Genomic DNA, 14,694 nt, shown 5'->3' with positions numbered 1-14,694 from the left:
TGACAACGCCATCCTCCCTCCCCGCGACGACGCCCATTTCCCTCGATCTCTGCAGATCTTGGAGATTTCGTGCGGTGATTCTCGAAATCCTTTTGTTATGATTTTCGAATTATTTAAAAAACCCCTTTTGTTATGATCAGTTAAAAAAGCCTTTTGTTTACTGATTATATTTTTTTTTATGATTTTCGAATTATTAGCGAATACCTATATAATATTTGACGAATAATTCGAAATAAAAGTTGCATAATAATGCTAGTCGAATATTTGCGAATTTTTTTCGAACATCAATATAAATAAGCGAAACGAATTCGAACTTGTATTACTATTCGAATCGAATACGGATACGAACTCGAATTTGAACCTTGCACTAGTCGTTCAAATTCGATTCGATTCCACCCCTAATGTGCACTCGTCGTCCAACGATACGCGGCCATGCGCAGGAATTAGTAGGGTCGACGAACGTTCGAAGTTCCTCTGCTCCGGCGGGACAGCGTTGAGCTGCACTCAAGATCCACTATCAGCTTGGTCAACTCTTATACTGATGCCGATTGGGTTGGGTTGCGTTGGGGAAAACCCAAATCGCTCGAAGATACGGCGTTCCTGCGGTACAACTTATTCGAAAGGCTCCCAAAATTCCCCAATTAATACGGTGGAGGTTAGGTGTGACTTTTATTCCTTCGTTTGGCCGCCAACTCTATAAACTCTTTCTTGATCTCTCTTGACGACCATTTCCTAAATCTAAACCCTAATTTTGGACGAACTCGGGTCCTCTCTAGATTCTTTCACTGATTGTAGGAATTCCGTTGATCACAACCAGGTAAATCTTCACTCTTCGCATTTTTCTCTACTTTTTCGCTTATTTTGATATGATGCGGTTAAAGTACAAGAGGCTATTTTAGATTGTGTTTCTTTTACGTATGATTTTCTTTGTTAAAGTTTGTTCATTTGATCATAGCAATGTACGCTTATTTTCCCAAAAAACTCACCCTAATTGGTGTATTAAGCAGCTGGTAAACATTTAAGATTCTTCAAGATCTTGTAGACTTGTACCCGTTTCGAAAAAACCCCTAACCTCCACAAACACTTTGCACCTGATCAAATTGATGAATCCAACGTACGCTTTCAGTATCTTCGATAAGATCGGTGTGATCCTGCTGAGATTTGGCGGTAATTAGACGTCTTGAGGCGTTGAGGCGACGATTAGGGTTTGAGGGAATTAAGGCAGTGGAGAATTTTGATGGCTTTGGGGGTTTTGCAAGCGCAATTTGTCGCCCTACTTATTTCAGAAAAATTTCCTCCATTTTCTACACTTTAATATTGATCAAATTTTATGTTTTTAGCTTGTGAGCAGCATTATTTTGGTAGTTTTTCCCCCCTCGCACTCAGGTGTTCTCTCTTCTGGTCTTAGTTTGGAGCAAATCTATTTGAGATATGGAAGCCTTAGGCACTGGAATTCCCCAAACCAAGCTCTTGGGGTTTTGTCACAAGCAAATTAAGCAGAGGTCATTATCAGGCGAAAAAATGTTTATCGTTCTTTTCACTTATTCTTCCATTTCAACTTATTCAATGAACACAAATTGTCATTTCTATTTCTTTTTCCAGGTTATTTCATAAGAGGCAGGTTTCAAAATGTGATATTGTATCTGCATTTCACAGTTCAGATAAAGAGCACCACCACTCACTCTCTTATAATGCATCGTCTCTATATATTCCATCTAAAGAAAGAAAATATTTGGGGAAATCATCTTACTCCTCTGAAGCGTGCTCTTTTGATGAGAACATGGCTGGAGCTTCTTCGACTACTGCACGTGAGAAGATTGGTGTGCTGTTGCTGAACCTTGGAGGCCCAGAGACCCTTCAGGATGTGCAGCCGTTTCTGTTTAATTTATTTGCAGACCCAGTATGTGATCCGATTCTAATTTTCTAATAAATCACTTTTGTTTCTTGCTTTATGGCTTTTTTTTAATTACTAATTTGCCGATCTGATTTTTATTTCATCTGTTAAAATTGTGCATCTATATAGTAAGAAAAGGGTCATTTTCTGTTTCTTGCAGGGAAGCTTTGGTTTGTGATACCATATGCTTGTATAGATGACAGTTGATGTTCTGTTGGCTCTTCTTTCCTTTTATTCTCTTCATTTTTAGTGCGGCTTGGGTAAGAAGTTGGTTTTAGGTGAATTGAGAAGTGGAGTGACAAGGGAAAGTTTTATTTTGAAGTCATGAAATTGGATTCTGTTCTAATAGAAAGCATGCTATATTTCAGAATCTAATTTGACTTTCAACCTGATAGGAGCTGAATTTGACTTCTAACCTGATACTTCAAGTCTACTTCGACTTGTAACCTGATAGGAATTCAATTTTCTTCCTAAAGATAGAAATACCAGGTAAAGTATACCGGAACCAAACTGAATCAACCCAACAAACATTTTTGACCTTACTGGAACCAGCATAATCTAGATTGCTTTACTAAGTCTGTACTAGGATTTTGAATGCCTCCCGAGCGACTTGATCTATTCTAGTCTTGAGTTCTCATGATAGTCATAAGCTATCTTGAAGGTTTTAGACTCAATCATGTGGCATTAACTGCCTGGATCCCGCTCATCTGACCACAAAAATCAGATCGGCAAAAGTTTGACAGTGTAAACATATCTGACAAAGAAGCATATTAGCCGCCTGCAGGAACATCAAAGAATTGAATTAATATAACTAACCCTGCATTTGTCATACATTGCTTCAAGTTCTGGGGGTTACAGAGAGCTTGATCAGTTCTAATGACATGAACCTGACCAATTGAGAGAGAAATCTGATGCTTTAGATGGGAGGGAAAACTGTTATCTTTTCCATAACTTTTTTACTTCAAACTCATCTTTTGCGATTACTTCATGTAAATATCAGATGTCAAACTCTTTAACATTCACGTACAACATGATTGACACCTAATCTAGATTGTAGCAATCGTGATCTTCACCTCTTTTCGTTCTTTTATCTACTTATTGCTTGCACTTTGAATTCCGTATGTCTCCATTACTTGGCTGCCTACGCTGAGTGATCACTTGCTTCTTATGACAGGACATAATACGACTTCCAAGGTGGTTCCGCTTTCTGCAGCGACCATTAGCCCAACTAATTTCAGTTGTCAGAGCCCCAAAAAGTAAAGAAGGATATGCTTCCATTGGTGGTGGGTCACCTTTGCGAAGAATAACGAATGAGCAGGTTTGTTTACTTTTCTGTCTCGTTTTCCGTTTGAAATGCATGGTGCTTATTTTCCCTGACAGCTTGCCTTCAACTTCGGAATCCCAAGATAGTTCTGGGTTTTTTGGGGTGCATATGCATCCTTTGTTGTCTATTACTAATCTTGTGATATTTCTAAATTATCTGATAGTCATTAAGTGAAGTATTTGTTTGGGATCTTATTAGGAAATTTACTCTGCAGAACATCACTGATTATATTAAGATATTTTTCCAGGCAGATGCACTGAAACATGCTCTGGAAAAGAAAAAGCTGCACACAAATGTATATGTCGCAATGCGTTACTGGTACCCGTTTACTGAGGAAGCCATTCAACAGGTTAGCCACTAGCCAGAGGCAGCCTGCAAGGCAAATTAAACTTACCAGTGGTCATATTTATGTTATATTTTATGTTTTGTTTCGAAGTAATTCTTACTCTTGAATGTATTATTATGATTCATATAGCAATTTTAAGAAGTTGAATAGACTTATGTATTTGACGCAAAAAAGTGACTGAGATTCACCATCTAGACATATCTTCTATCATCGCCTATCAAGTGTACGGTTGAATAAGTTGACAACAATTAAGAAAATGTTATACTTTAGTGTTTATCTGCTAGCTAAATTTAAAGGACTGAGATGTTGTATGTATGCAAAATTGTTATTGAAACTTGGCATCCTTGCGTACATTGCAATTATATATTTTCATCGTCATGTGATATATTGATTTTGACATCCCTCTGTTTATGTGATAGATTAAGAGGGATAAGATTACGAAGCTTGTCATTCTACCACTTTATCCACAATACTCTATATCAACAAGTGGCTCAAGCATCCGTGTTCTACAAAACATCTTCAGGTAAAAATTTAGTTTTTCTTTTCTTTTTTTCTTTTAATTATTATCACTACTTTTTATGAATAGCTGCACATTTAGGACCTCTTCCACGATCGACCTTTTCAATTTTGTCATCCTTCATCTTCACTGTACCAAGCACCTTTTGTTGTTTCTTTTTCTTTATTAACTCCAATATTTTCTTTATTTGTTGTTCAACAAACACTGAACATGAGCCACTGAAAACAGGGAAGATGCTTATTTTGAAGGATTACCAATCTCTATTATAGAATCATGGTATCAGCGTGAAGGCTACATCAAGTCCATGGCTGATTTGATAGAGAAAGAACTATTAAGCTTTTCAAACCCTGAAGAGGTAATTTTCATGGCTAGTTATACTGGTACCATTTATCATGTATCATTCTGGTTAATTCATTTTGACCCGACCTTAAGAATTATTTGAGCATGCTTTGGTTCTCCAGAACTACTCATTACAAGCCCCATGTTTGGAAATAATGAGACAGGGCAAGCATGGTACTTGAATGTGCCTTTACCCAGCATATGCACATACATTACATACGCTCTTGCAAGTTGTTGTAAATCCTACATGAATCTGATGCTCTTGGGGTTAGGCTTGTAAATTGAGCCAAGTGTGAGAGGTTTAGGTTCACTTTTGCACTTTATTTAAGCGAGCTTCGAAATTTAATTCATTGTCTATTTTAAGTTAGTGAACTAGCTTGAAAGAGCTTTTGATGACCCCAGCCGAGATGACACAATCATCAAGCTTATGTCACATTTCATCCCATGTATAAGCAAGATACTGAGCAAAGAATGCTTTTAGACATTTTCTCATGTTTCTACAGTCCATTTCTGGACTCTTTGAGTTTTTTATTATCCCTAAATTGAAGCTTTGAGTTTTTTATTATCCCTAACATTGATATCAAGTCAAGCCTAAACGAGCTTTAAATGACTTGAGCAAGAGTCGAGCACTAACTGAGCTCAATCCCAGGATGAGTATAAACGGTCTTTATTCATGTTCATTCACTTATTTATCAAACACGGATTTATTTTCATGCTTAGATATCTAGTTATCAAGTGGACATGAACAAGCTCTTATCAAATCAACAAGCTTTTCAAGCATATTGAGACTGGAAGCATTAGTATGGAATAAGCATGCTTAGTTATTTGTTGATTTTATTTCTTGCATGGCATAATCCTGTTTTCATTTTACGTCTACTGGTCTAGTAATCATATGTGGAGGTGTGGTTTAAGAAGTAGAAAGGTGAGATCTGGTTGGTGTGAGAAAAGAGAGAAGGTTGATGGCGCCTGTTAATTATCATGATGGACAACAACATTTACCTTGAAGAAAGCCATAGATGGTAGGATGCCATACACTTGCAGGAAGACACTAGAGTGTTAGTTTTATTAAACTAGGTGGTGGTTTCTTTTGCTATGTGTAATCTAGTTGGTGTACAAAAATGGCAAATTGGTTAGCGAGCATTAGAATTGCAGATTGGTAGTGGCATGAGAATGAGCTTTGATTTTGCTAGCAAACACAAGATTCGGTTTAGTCATTTTGTGCTTATTTATTATAGTACAAACATAGATTTGATCATGAGTCTGAGAAACTGCAATGAGATAGCAAAGATGTTTTTCCTCCCATCTTCCTCCCCTTTTTGGTGAAAATTACTTGTATTTTTCTTGGTTATCTGTGTTCTTTCTAAAATTTAGGTTTCTGATTGGACATATTTAGTATAAAGGCTAATTCTGGCTAATATAACCTGTTTTTTCGCTGGGCATTAATTCATCTCTTCCTAAAATATTAGGTTATGATATTCTTCAGTGCACATGGAGTTCCAGTCAGTTATGTTGAAGATGCAGGGGACCCCTACAGAGACCAGATGGAGCATTGTATCCGTTTGATCATGAATGAGTTAAAATCAAGAGGAGTCACCAACCAACACACACTTGCGTACCAGGTAGTACATTCTGTTTCAATTTACATGTTTCAGAGTTTCATGGTGTGATTGCTTGAAATTTGAATCATCCAACTATGTGAACTTTTGGCAGAGCCGAGTTGGGCCTGTTCAGTGGTTGAAGCCTTATACTGATGAGGTCTTGGTGGAGCTTGGCAAAAAAGGTGTAAAGAGTCTTTTGGCTGTCCCCATAAGGTTCATTTCTTAACTTGAACCAATATCTTACTTTTCATTCTTGAGCTGAACCTTCGACTAAAAGAAAAAGCATCTCTTCTTTCAATAATAGGTTCGATTTTAACTCAAAAGATCTTAAGACGTTTTCCCTCTAGTTGACGAAATTTAGTTGCGGCCTTGGTCCTAACTCCTAAGGCAGCTTTCTTGATTTGGATTATGTCTAAGCTTTATGATATCACTAATTGAACATCATTGATATCACCATCAATCAAAGTGGGTCATAGTGTAACTTCATGATGATAACTTATTAGCAAAGTTTTATTTGGTTGCAAATTATCATGTTTAATTCCACCATAAGAGTATCTGCTATATAACGTTTCTTTTTTTTTTAAATCTTTTTGAGTGCCTACATTAAGCTGAGTCCTACACCCGTAGGAATTGTGAGTTAGAAAATGGTAATTGATAGCTGCAACAAGTTCCAAAAGTAGCATGCACAATTAATGTTCATCTACATACAGCAATATCCAATAAAGTGTACCCTACTGCTTTTTTTTCCCCATTTCCCATCGATACTATAAAATGTGTACCCTACTGCTGATATGTAAATAACAATGTCCTTTGCACTATTCATTCTAGCAGAATTTTGTGTTCTTATACGTATCATCGTGTCCATTTCAGCTTTGTAAGCGAGCACATTGAAACTCTAGAAGAAATCGACATGGAGTACAAGGAACTGGCCTTAGAATCTGGCATTAAAAACTGGGGGAGAGTACCAGCTCTAGGCTGCACATCTTCCTTCATCACGGATCTTGCTGATGCTGTCCTCGAAGCTCTTCCTTCCGCTTCCGCTACCTCGAGAGCCAGAAGAGAGACTGATGACTCTGACAATGATTTCATGCAGTACGCAATCAAATTATTTTTTGGGTCAATCCTGGCCTTTCTCTTTCTTTTTTCACCAAAGTTGATTTCTTCCCTTAGGAATAACCTCCTATGATAATTTTTATAGAAGATTGGTACAGATTGAAGGATATATCTTTTTCTGTCGGGTGTTGTAATAAAAATAATGTTAGAAGCACACCACCCTCCACAACCTCAACCACACCCCCCTCTTATTGCTACAGTAAACCGGGTCCCACATGAGATTTTAAATTTTTTAAAATCTCATGTGGGGCCCGGTTTACTGTAGCATTAAGAGGGGGGAGTGGTTAGGGTTGTGGTGGGTGGTGTGCCACTAACACCACTCTTGTAATAATGACAAAAGGAATCGTGTCAATTTTTTTGTGATACAATACATGAAATATAGTTACAAATGCTATGGACCCCCCCCCCCTCCTTCCCTACTAAGCAAGAAAAAAACAACCCATCCCACAAAAAAAAAAGGTCTCCACCCAGCGGGTGCAAAGTTCTGTGGGGTTTGTTTTGATTCTTTTTTTTTTTTTTTATAGAATGCTTGTATCTCTAAAGACATCTATATCTCAATGCCTTTAGTTGTGTAAGTCAATTATGACGTTTCTTGCTTCTGGATTCTATCTTTTTCTTTTCTTTTTTTTTCCCGGCCAATCTTACTCTAGCTTATTTGTGGCAGTTTGGTTTTATTATTATTTTTTCCTTTGCACATGGCTACAATGACGCCGCCTATATATCTGGAAGTGAAAAGTCGAGTGCTATCATCGCACGCCTCCGATGACTGTAAAATTCGACGTATGTCTTAATTTTCAATCTTCTTTCATTGCGTAAGGGGAATTTTTTTTTCTGTCTACTTCTTTTCTCTTAAGGTCTGTTTGGTTGTTTTAGTGTAGAACTCTTAAAATTCAATGTTGCTATGAGTTTAATCATCCACACCAACCTAACAGCTACACTAAGTGCCAAATCAGATCAAAGTGGAGGGAATTGTCTAGAGCTTGCCACATAGATTTTTTAGTGGCCACATCAGCCCTTCACTTGCCCAAATAAACAAAGAAGTTGATGTAATACCCGAGTACCCGCCTGCTACAGTAGAACTCTACCCAAAACAACCCCAAACAAACAGATCCTTAATCGCTCAAACTAAGTACATTTTGTTTAACTACGTAAATAATTTGAACAAATTTTAAAAACAGCTCCAAAAAAAATTTTATTTTTCAAAATCGATCTACTTTTTTTTATCAAAATTGACCCATTTTTTACTACGTGGGCTTAATGAAGTTCCTAAACAGTCGGGGTTGGTAACCCTGACTGTTTAGAAGGGTATTAAACCCTAATTAGAATCCTTAAACCCGAAATTTTTATGTCCTAAACAGTCGGGGTTGGCAACCCTGACTGTTTAGGAACTTCATTAAGCCCACATGGTAAAAAGTGGGTCGATTTTGATAAATAAAAAAAAAGTGAGTCGATTTTGAAAAATAAAAAACTTTTTGGGTTGTTTTGAAACTTTCCTCTAAATAATTTATTTGCAAACAACTATTAACACTGGTGATGAAGAAACGATAACTCTTTTTAGGGAAGATGAAAATATTAATTGTACTACTAATTTAACGCTATTATGAGAATTTAAGATTTAATCCTTTCTAAAATCAACATATCTTGGCTTTTAACGGAGAGAAGTATTAGGCATTGTTGTCACCTAAAATTTCGAAAACTTGGATTCATCTTAAATAAACCTTGTGGGGAGGGAACATCGAGTGCCTGTTCTGTCAGAATAGTTTCATAAAATTGAGCTATCTATATCATTCGCATTTGGGGGATTTATATCATTCACACTTTTATGTATAGTGTAAATTAACCACCTCAATTCTACAAGAATGATTCTAATGAGATTTTTATTCGGAAACATCCACATGCCAATAGCAAAGAGTGAATCCCTATGGACGTAACTTCAGCTTGATGTCACATACCATTTCATTTTCTTAAAATTTTCTTCTCCAATAGTGCTGTAGGTCGTAAAAGATGATCTTGAATTTGTATTGATTGAATTGTGTATTACAAACTAGAAGTTTCTTTTACACAGAAGAAGAGAGAATTGATCTGATCTCTCTTTTTGTTTAACGTGGGTTCTTGGGGGCGAAATGATGTCTCACTCGGTGCTTGAGTCGAGTTTGCTTTCCGTTGACGATTCGAACAATGTTGTCAACAAACTTCCTCAAATGGTAGAAGTTTTGTTTTTTTGGAGTTCGAGTACCCGAGCTAGAGATTGAAGGCCGAGTGCAAGATGCTCTTAATTTTTTCGTTCTCTCAATGCTCTTCATCCAATGCTAGGTTCCTTCTTTTCTCCTCCGCCCCCCTTCTTTTGGTAGTCATTAGTGGCTATTTATAGAGGAGAATGATGTGTAACCGTCTCTTATGAACGTGAGAAGTGGGCACAATTACTTCCACATTTTAAGCCTTAGTGGCTGTATTGGTCCAACAATGCAGGCGGACTTGCATGTTCAGGCAAGCTTGACGAGCTTGCAGGCGAATTGGAGCATGCAGGCGAACCTCGTAGGCGAAGTTAAGTGTTTAGGCGAATTTAACTTCGCACGAGCTATCCTGGTGAAGCTTGATTAGTTCAGGCGAACTTGAATCTGTATTTTTGATTCAGGCGAAGCTGTGTTATCAGGCAAACTTGGCTTTGCCTGCAGAGTCAAGTATTCAGGTAAATTTGGATCTGTGTGGTTGATTTAGGCGAAGCTGTGTTATCAGGCGAACGCGGCTTTGCCCGCAGAGTCAAGTATTCAGGCGAACTTGGATCTGCGTGGTTGATTCAGTCGAAGCCGTGTTATCATGCGAGCTTGGCTTTGCCTGCAGAGTCAAGTATTCAGGTGAACTTGGATTTGCGTGGTTGATTCAGGCGAAGCCGTGTTATCAGACAAACTTGGCTTTGCCAGGCAAACTTGGCTTTGCTTGTAGAGTCAAGTATTCAAGCGAACTTGAATCTACATGGTTGATTCAGGTGGAGCCACGTTATCAGGCGAACTTGGCTTTGCCTGTAAAGTCAAGTATTTAGGCAAACTTGACTTTGTTCATGCGGATTTGAATGTTTAGGCGAAGTTCAGTGTTCAAACGAAATTCTTCGTTCTTCGCGGGCGAACTTAAATCTTTGCAGACGAACTTCAGACAAAATTTAGCCTCGCAGGCGAACCTCTGAGCTCCTCTTGTTAAGGATAAAGACAATTTCATTTGCCTACAGGTGTAACTTTGTGTCTTGCTTGCTCACAAAGCACCCTGTTTAAAAGACTTTTGACGTCTTTAAATACATGTGCGCGGTCTATAATCGCGTCTGCATATCGTTGGACTTTTCTTAAAAATGTCTTCTACTTCAATCTCACGCTATCACAAAAAGTTGAACCAGACGCTCAGAGGGAGCCGTCCATCAAGACAAACGGACGGTCGGATCTGAAAGTTTATCTATTGGAATATCCTCACCGTCCTCGTCGCTTGCATGATTAATTACATGTATTATTTTAATTGATCAACCTTCAAGACATTGACTATTAAATTCAGCGCTCCGCAGTTTAGCTGTACAACCTTAATTAGACTACGGGCCTGTTTGGTTCAATAGAGTATAGGAATAGGATTAGGAATCCTATTTTATTTATGGATTCCAACCTAATCCATAAAATTTTTATAGACAAGTTGAAGTTTTATGGAATCCTATTTTTTTGGCATTCTATGTTTGTTTCACCCAAAGGATTAGGAATCTAACATTTATAGAATTGGTCCAATTCCTAATACAATGTTTGCTTCAAAAAGGCTCTTTTTTGGGAATAAACACTGTAGCAACAGCAGCCTCTTTATCAATTTAAAAATTCCTGTAGCAACGGCTAGAAGAGGCCATAATTTCATAATTTGTGCTGGAATTACTGTAGCAACGGCTCTTTTCAGCCTCAAAAAAATACAGATTTCAAAAATCTTAGTCAGAACACTGTAGCAACGGCTAGAAGTGGAACATGGTGGCTATAAATTCATCTTGAGGCCTCACAATTAATCCAAACATTCTCAATTTCAGCATTTATAAAATTCCCATTGTCTTCAATTTGTTGTCCCGGCATGAAAATGATATCAGAAGAGTGCTGGCAGGATTATGAAGTTTATTGCGACTGCCATCTCCGAACACCGATGAAAGTGTGCAAGAATGGTAAAAATAAGGGTAGGTGTTATTGGGGGTGTGCAAAATTCCCAAATAAAGAATGTAATTTTTTCGAATGGGCTGAAGAAAGAGGAGAGTCATCAAGCAACCAAGGAAGCCAATATGTCAAAGAAAATAGGTACGGAGAAAAATATATTTTGCAATCAAAGAAGCTGAAGAAAGAATTGAGACTTGTCGAAAATCAACTACTAATTTGGAAAATTTCTGCAATTTTCTTAGCAATTTTTTTGTGTTATTTTAATTATTACAAACTTCATGTCATGTACCTGTACTTGCAAAAACTACTGAGGATGTAATGAAAACTGTTGTTTGAACTGGGTACAAATTCTTATTGATATTGTATGGCTCAGTAATAGATCAACTTGTCATCATTGATTGCCCCACCTATAACTTAAACATGTTTATTACAGATTGCATTATAAAGATGAATTGCCTCGCCTAGACATTGCCAATTCAATGTAGGCTGCAATCTCATCTCAAATATTGCCTCATCTGGATATAATAAACGATGTAAGTTAGGTTGCATTCTCAGTAAACGTTGATCATCATCATTGCCACATATCAAGTGCAAGGAAAACCACAGGCAAGGCAAACCAACCAGCAGCAGCAGCGTGAGTTGCACAAAACTCAAAACAGGCACAAACTAACCAGCAGCAGCAGCAAATGCTGCACAAACAAAGGCAGCAGCATGAGCTGCAGAAAGCTCAAAACAGGCACAAACCAGCAAGAAACAGCAACCAGCAAACCAGCAAGAAACAGCAACCAGCATGAGCTGCAGAAAGCTCAAAACAAGCACACAACAACCACCACCACCAGCAGCAAATGCTGCACAAAGCAACAAACCAGCAACAAACCAACCAGCAGTAGCAGCATGAGCTGCAGAAAGCTCAAAACAGGCACAAACCAACCAGCAGCAGCAGCAAATGATGCACAAAGCAACCAGCAGCAGCAACTGCTGCAGGAAGCTCAAAACAGGCACAAACCAGCAACCAGCAGCAGTATGAGCTGCAGAAAGCTCAAAACATGAACAAACCAACCAGCAGCAGCAGCAAATGCTGCACAAAGCAACCAGCAGCAGCAACTGCTGCAGAAAACTCAAAACAGGCACCCACCAGCAACCAGCAGCAGCATGAGTTGCAGAAAGCTCAAAACATGAGCTAAGTTAAACAGAAGCAGCAGCATGAGCTGCAGAAAGCTTACCTGATATCAAAATATAATCGGAAAATTCAAAGAAATCAATGATCATTCCACGACCTTACCTGCAACAAAGATTGCAAATATACCAATTCATCAATCCCACAACGACATAGATGTTCTTCAGAATGAAAATACAAATTGCAACATTAATAGTTTGCAATAAACACAACAATATCCATCAAAATATCCATCAAAAAATTATAAATTATACATAGTTAAATAAAAAAAAGTTTATTTGGAAAATTATTAAGTTGTATGTATTTAATTTACCTTAAAATACGGAAAATAATTTGAGTTGTTTGCAATCTCCTCGGGAACTTCTTTTGGGGCTTGCTTCATGTACCGATCACGTAATCCATTCATTGCAGACAAGACTTTATTGAAATACCTGCTAACTGTTTCCCCTGATCTTATGAACTCAGTTCTTATTATTCTATTTTTAGTTTTGTGCCCTATAATACTCAGGAACATAGCAAGCTGTTCTTCAACTTGAACGTGTCTCGTATCTTTTAATAAACTGTTTGCTTTCATTACTTCAACAAGTTTAAAAAAGGTCATCGGTCTCATTCTAATATAAGATTGGCAGCTATCTTGATAGCCCTCCAGTACACGTCTGAAATGAGCCTCTCTACAATATATTTTCCTGACCCTTTCTTGCTGCGAACAATTTGGTATTCTCTTGCGCTTAGCACGCATTCTCAAAATACATGTTACCAAAGTGACCACGGCGCAGACAGCTGTATTAGCACACATCCTCTTCAATTCTTCCTCATCTTCCATATCCATCTACAACCGTTTTAAAATTATCATACAGTTACAGCTTAAGATGGCTACTTATTTATTGTCAAAATTAAGTAGATAATTGATACAAATATTTATTTCTTTTAAAGCAAAGAAATCTAATTGAAATGAAAATTATTTTAACTAATGTTGCATTCCATCTCACACAATTCTAAACAAGCAAGATAGACCCAAAACAAACAAACTATATGGTTATATTACTAATAATTTACACGCACACAAAAAAATGAAATAAAGTAAAAAAACAGCAATTTAAGTTATTAAAAGACTGATTTGAAACATATTATGAAATTAATCTCTACATAGATACCCGCATGAAATTAATCTACCTAACAACCTAATTCTTACACATTTACAAAAAATCCACTACACAGATACCCGCATGAATTGTTTTGCTGTAATATTATGAAATTAATCGCTTAAATCATTGAAATTGCTATCAGCCTCTATTTCTCATATGCTTCAAAATTAAAATTAATTCCTCAAATCACTGGAGAAATAAGCCAAAGTAAGAGAGGAAAATTTTTATACCTTACTGCAGAGGAGGGAAATGCCGACGTTCAAGCAAAAAACCCACCGAAGTCAAAGAAAACACCGTAGCCACACTCCAACCAGAACAAGATCGAGAAAGAGGCCCGAACCCAAGTTGAAGAAGATCCCAACCAGAAGGGATCACCAAGAATCGAAGGCAAGAAACCCACCAACAAGCTCGTGGAAAACAAAGCTAGGGTTTCGAGAAAGAGGCCAGAACCCAAGTTGAAGAAGACGAAGCGCGGGAGCAGAGGCGCGAAGAAGAGGGCGATGAGGCGGGAGCGGAACAGCGATTCCAAATCTAGGGATCGAAATCGTGAAGATGAGGAATCGGAATCGATGACATAGCGCCCTGTCAGAAATCTCGCCCAAATCCGAACCCAACGCTCGGATTTGGGTTTCTATAAAAAACGACAACTGTAGCTACTTTATGGAAATTGTAATCCCAAAATTTTTGCTGAGCCAAACTCCAGAATAGGATTCACAAAGAATCCAAAAATTACGAAAATACCACTGTCAGAGCCCAAATACTAATCCTATTCTATAAAAGGGTGAAACAAACAGACCCTACGTGTCAGAATCCCATTCGACTTCTACAACAAAGAAGCCGCGGCGGATCAGGTGTCAAGAGGGATCCACTAACGAGTCCCAACTGCATCTTTATACGCTTCATTTCCAAGTGGACCCCATGCCGACCCGCGTGGCGCGGAATTGCGGATGCACTACCTAAAATACCCCTAATAGTACAGCTGTCTTTTCTACATTTGAGGGTATTTACGACATTCAAAATTTTTATATATAGTTTAGTGATTTTGGCACTTAATCATTTTTAATAGATTTCTTCTCGTCAC

General features: G+C 37.8%; 1 protein-coding gene across 5 annotated transcripts; it reads left to right on the top strand.

Annotated features, from left to right (window-relative positions):
- Positions 2-7,250, top strand: LOC109840819 (ferrochelatase-1, chloroplastic-like). 5 transcript variants are annotated; one of them, XM_020409596.1, is made up of 11 exons: positions 2-74; positions 441-817; positions 1,409-1,502; positions 1,603-1,900; positions 3,069-3,212; positions 3,466-3,567; positions 3,984-4,087; positions 4,310-4,436; positions 5,887-6,039; positions 6,131-6,231; positions 6,889-7,250. In XM_020409596.1, exons 3-11 carry the CDS (start codon positions 1,432-1,434, stop codon positions 7,202-7,204), a joined length of 1,416 nt encoding a protein of 471 aa, XP_020265185.1. In that variant the 5' UTR covers positions 2-74; positions 441-817; positions 1,409-1,431; the 3' UTR covers positions 7,205-7,250. The 5 variants fall into 5 exon arrangements, with proteins under 5 accessions (XP_020265185.1, XP_020265189.1, XP_020265184.1 ...); XM_020409600.1 differs by having other exon boundaries at positions 1,387-1,502; XM_020409595.1 differs by having other exon boundaries at positions 1,341-1,502.

The sequence above is a fragment of the Asparagus officinalis genome, chromosome 5 (assembly GCF_001876935.1).
Source record: "Asparagus officinalis chromosome 5, Aspof.V1, whole genome shotgun sequence".
Taxonomy (NCBI): Eukaryota; Viridiplantae; Streptophyta; class Magnoliopsida; order Asparagales; family Asparagaceae; genus Asparagus; species Asparagus officinalis.
This window is presented reverse-complemented; position numbering and strand designations above follow the sequence as displayed.

Coding starts and splice junctions, on each gene's coding strand:
- LOC109840819 (XM_020409599.1), top strand. CDS start 1,432: ATGGAAGCCTTAGGCACTGGAATTCCCCAAACCAAGCTCTTGGGGTTT. Junction 3,568..3,983: donor CTGAGGAAGCCATTCAACAG/GTTAGCCACTAG, acceptor TTTATGTGATAG/ATTAAGAGGGATAAGATTAC. Junction 4,437..5,886: donor GCTTTTCAAACCCTGAAGAG/GTAATTTTCATG, acceptor CTAAAATATTAG/GTTATGATATTCTTCAGTGC.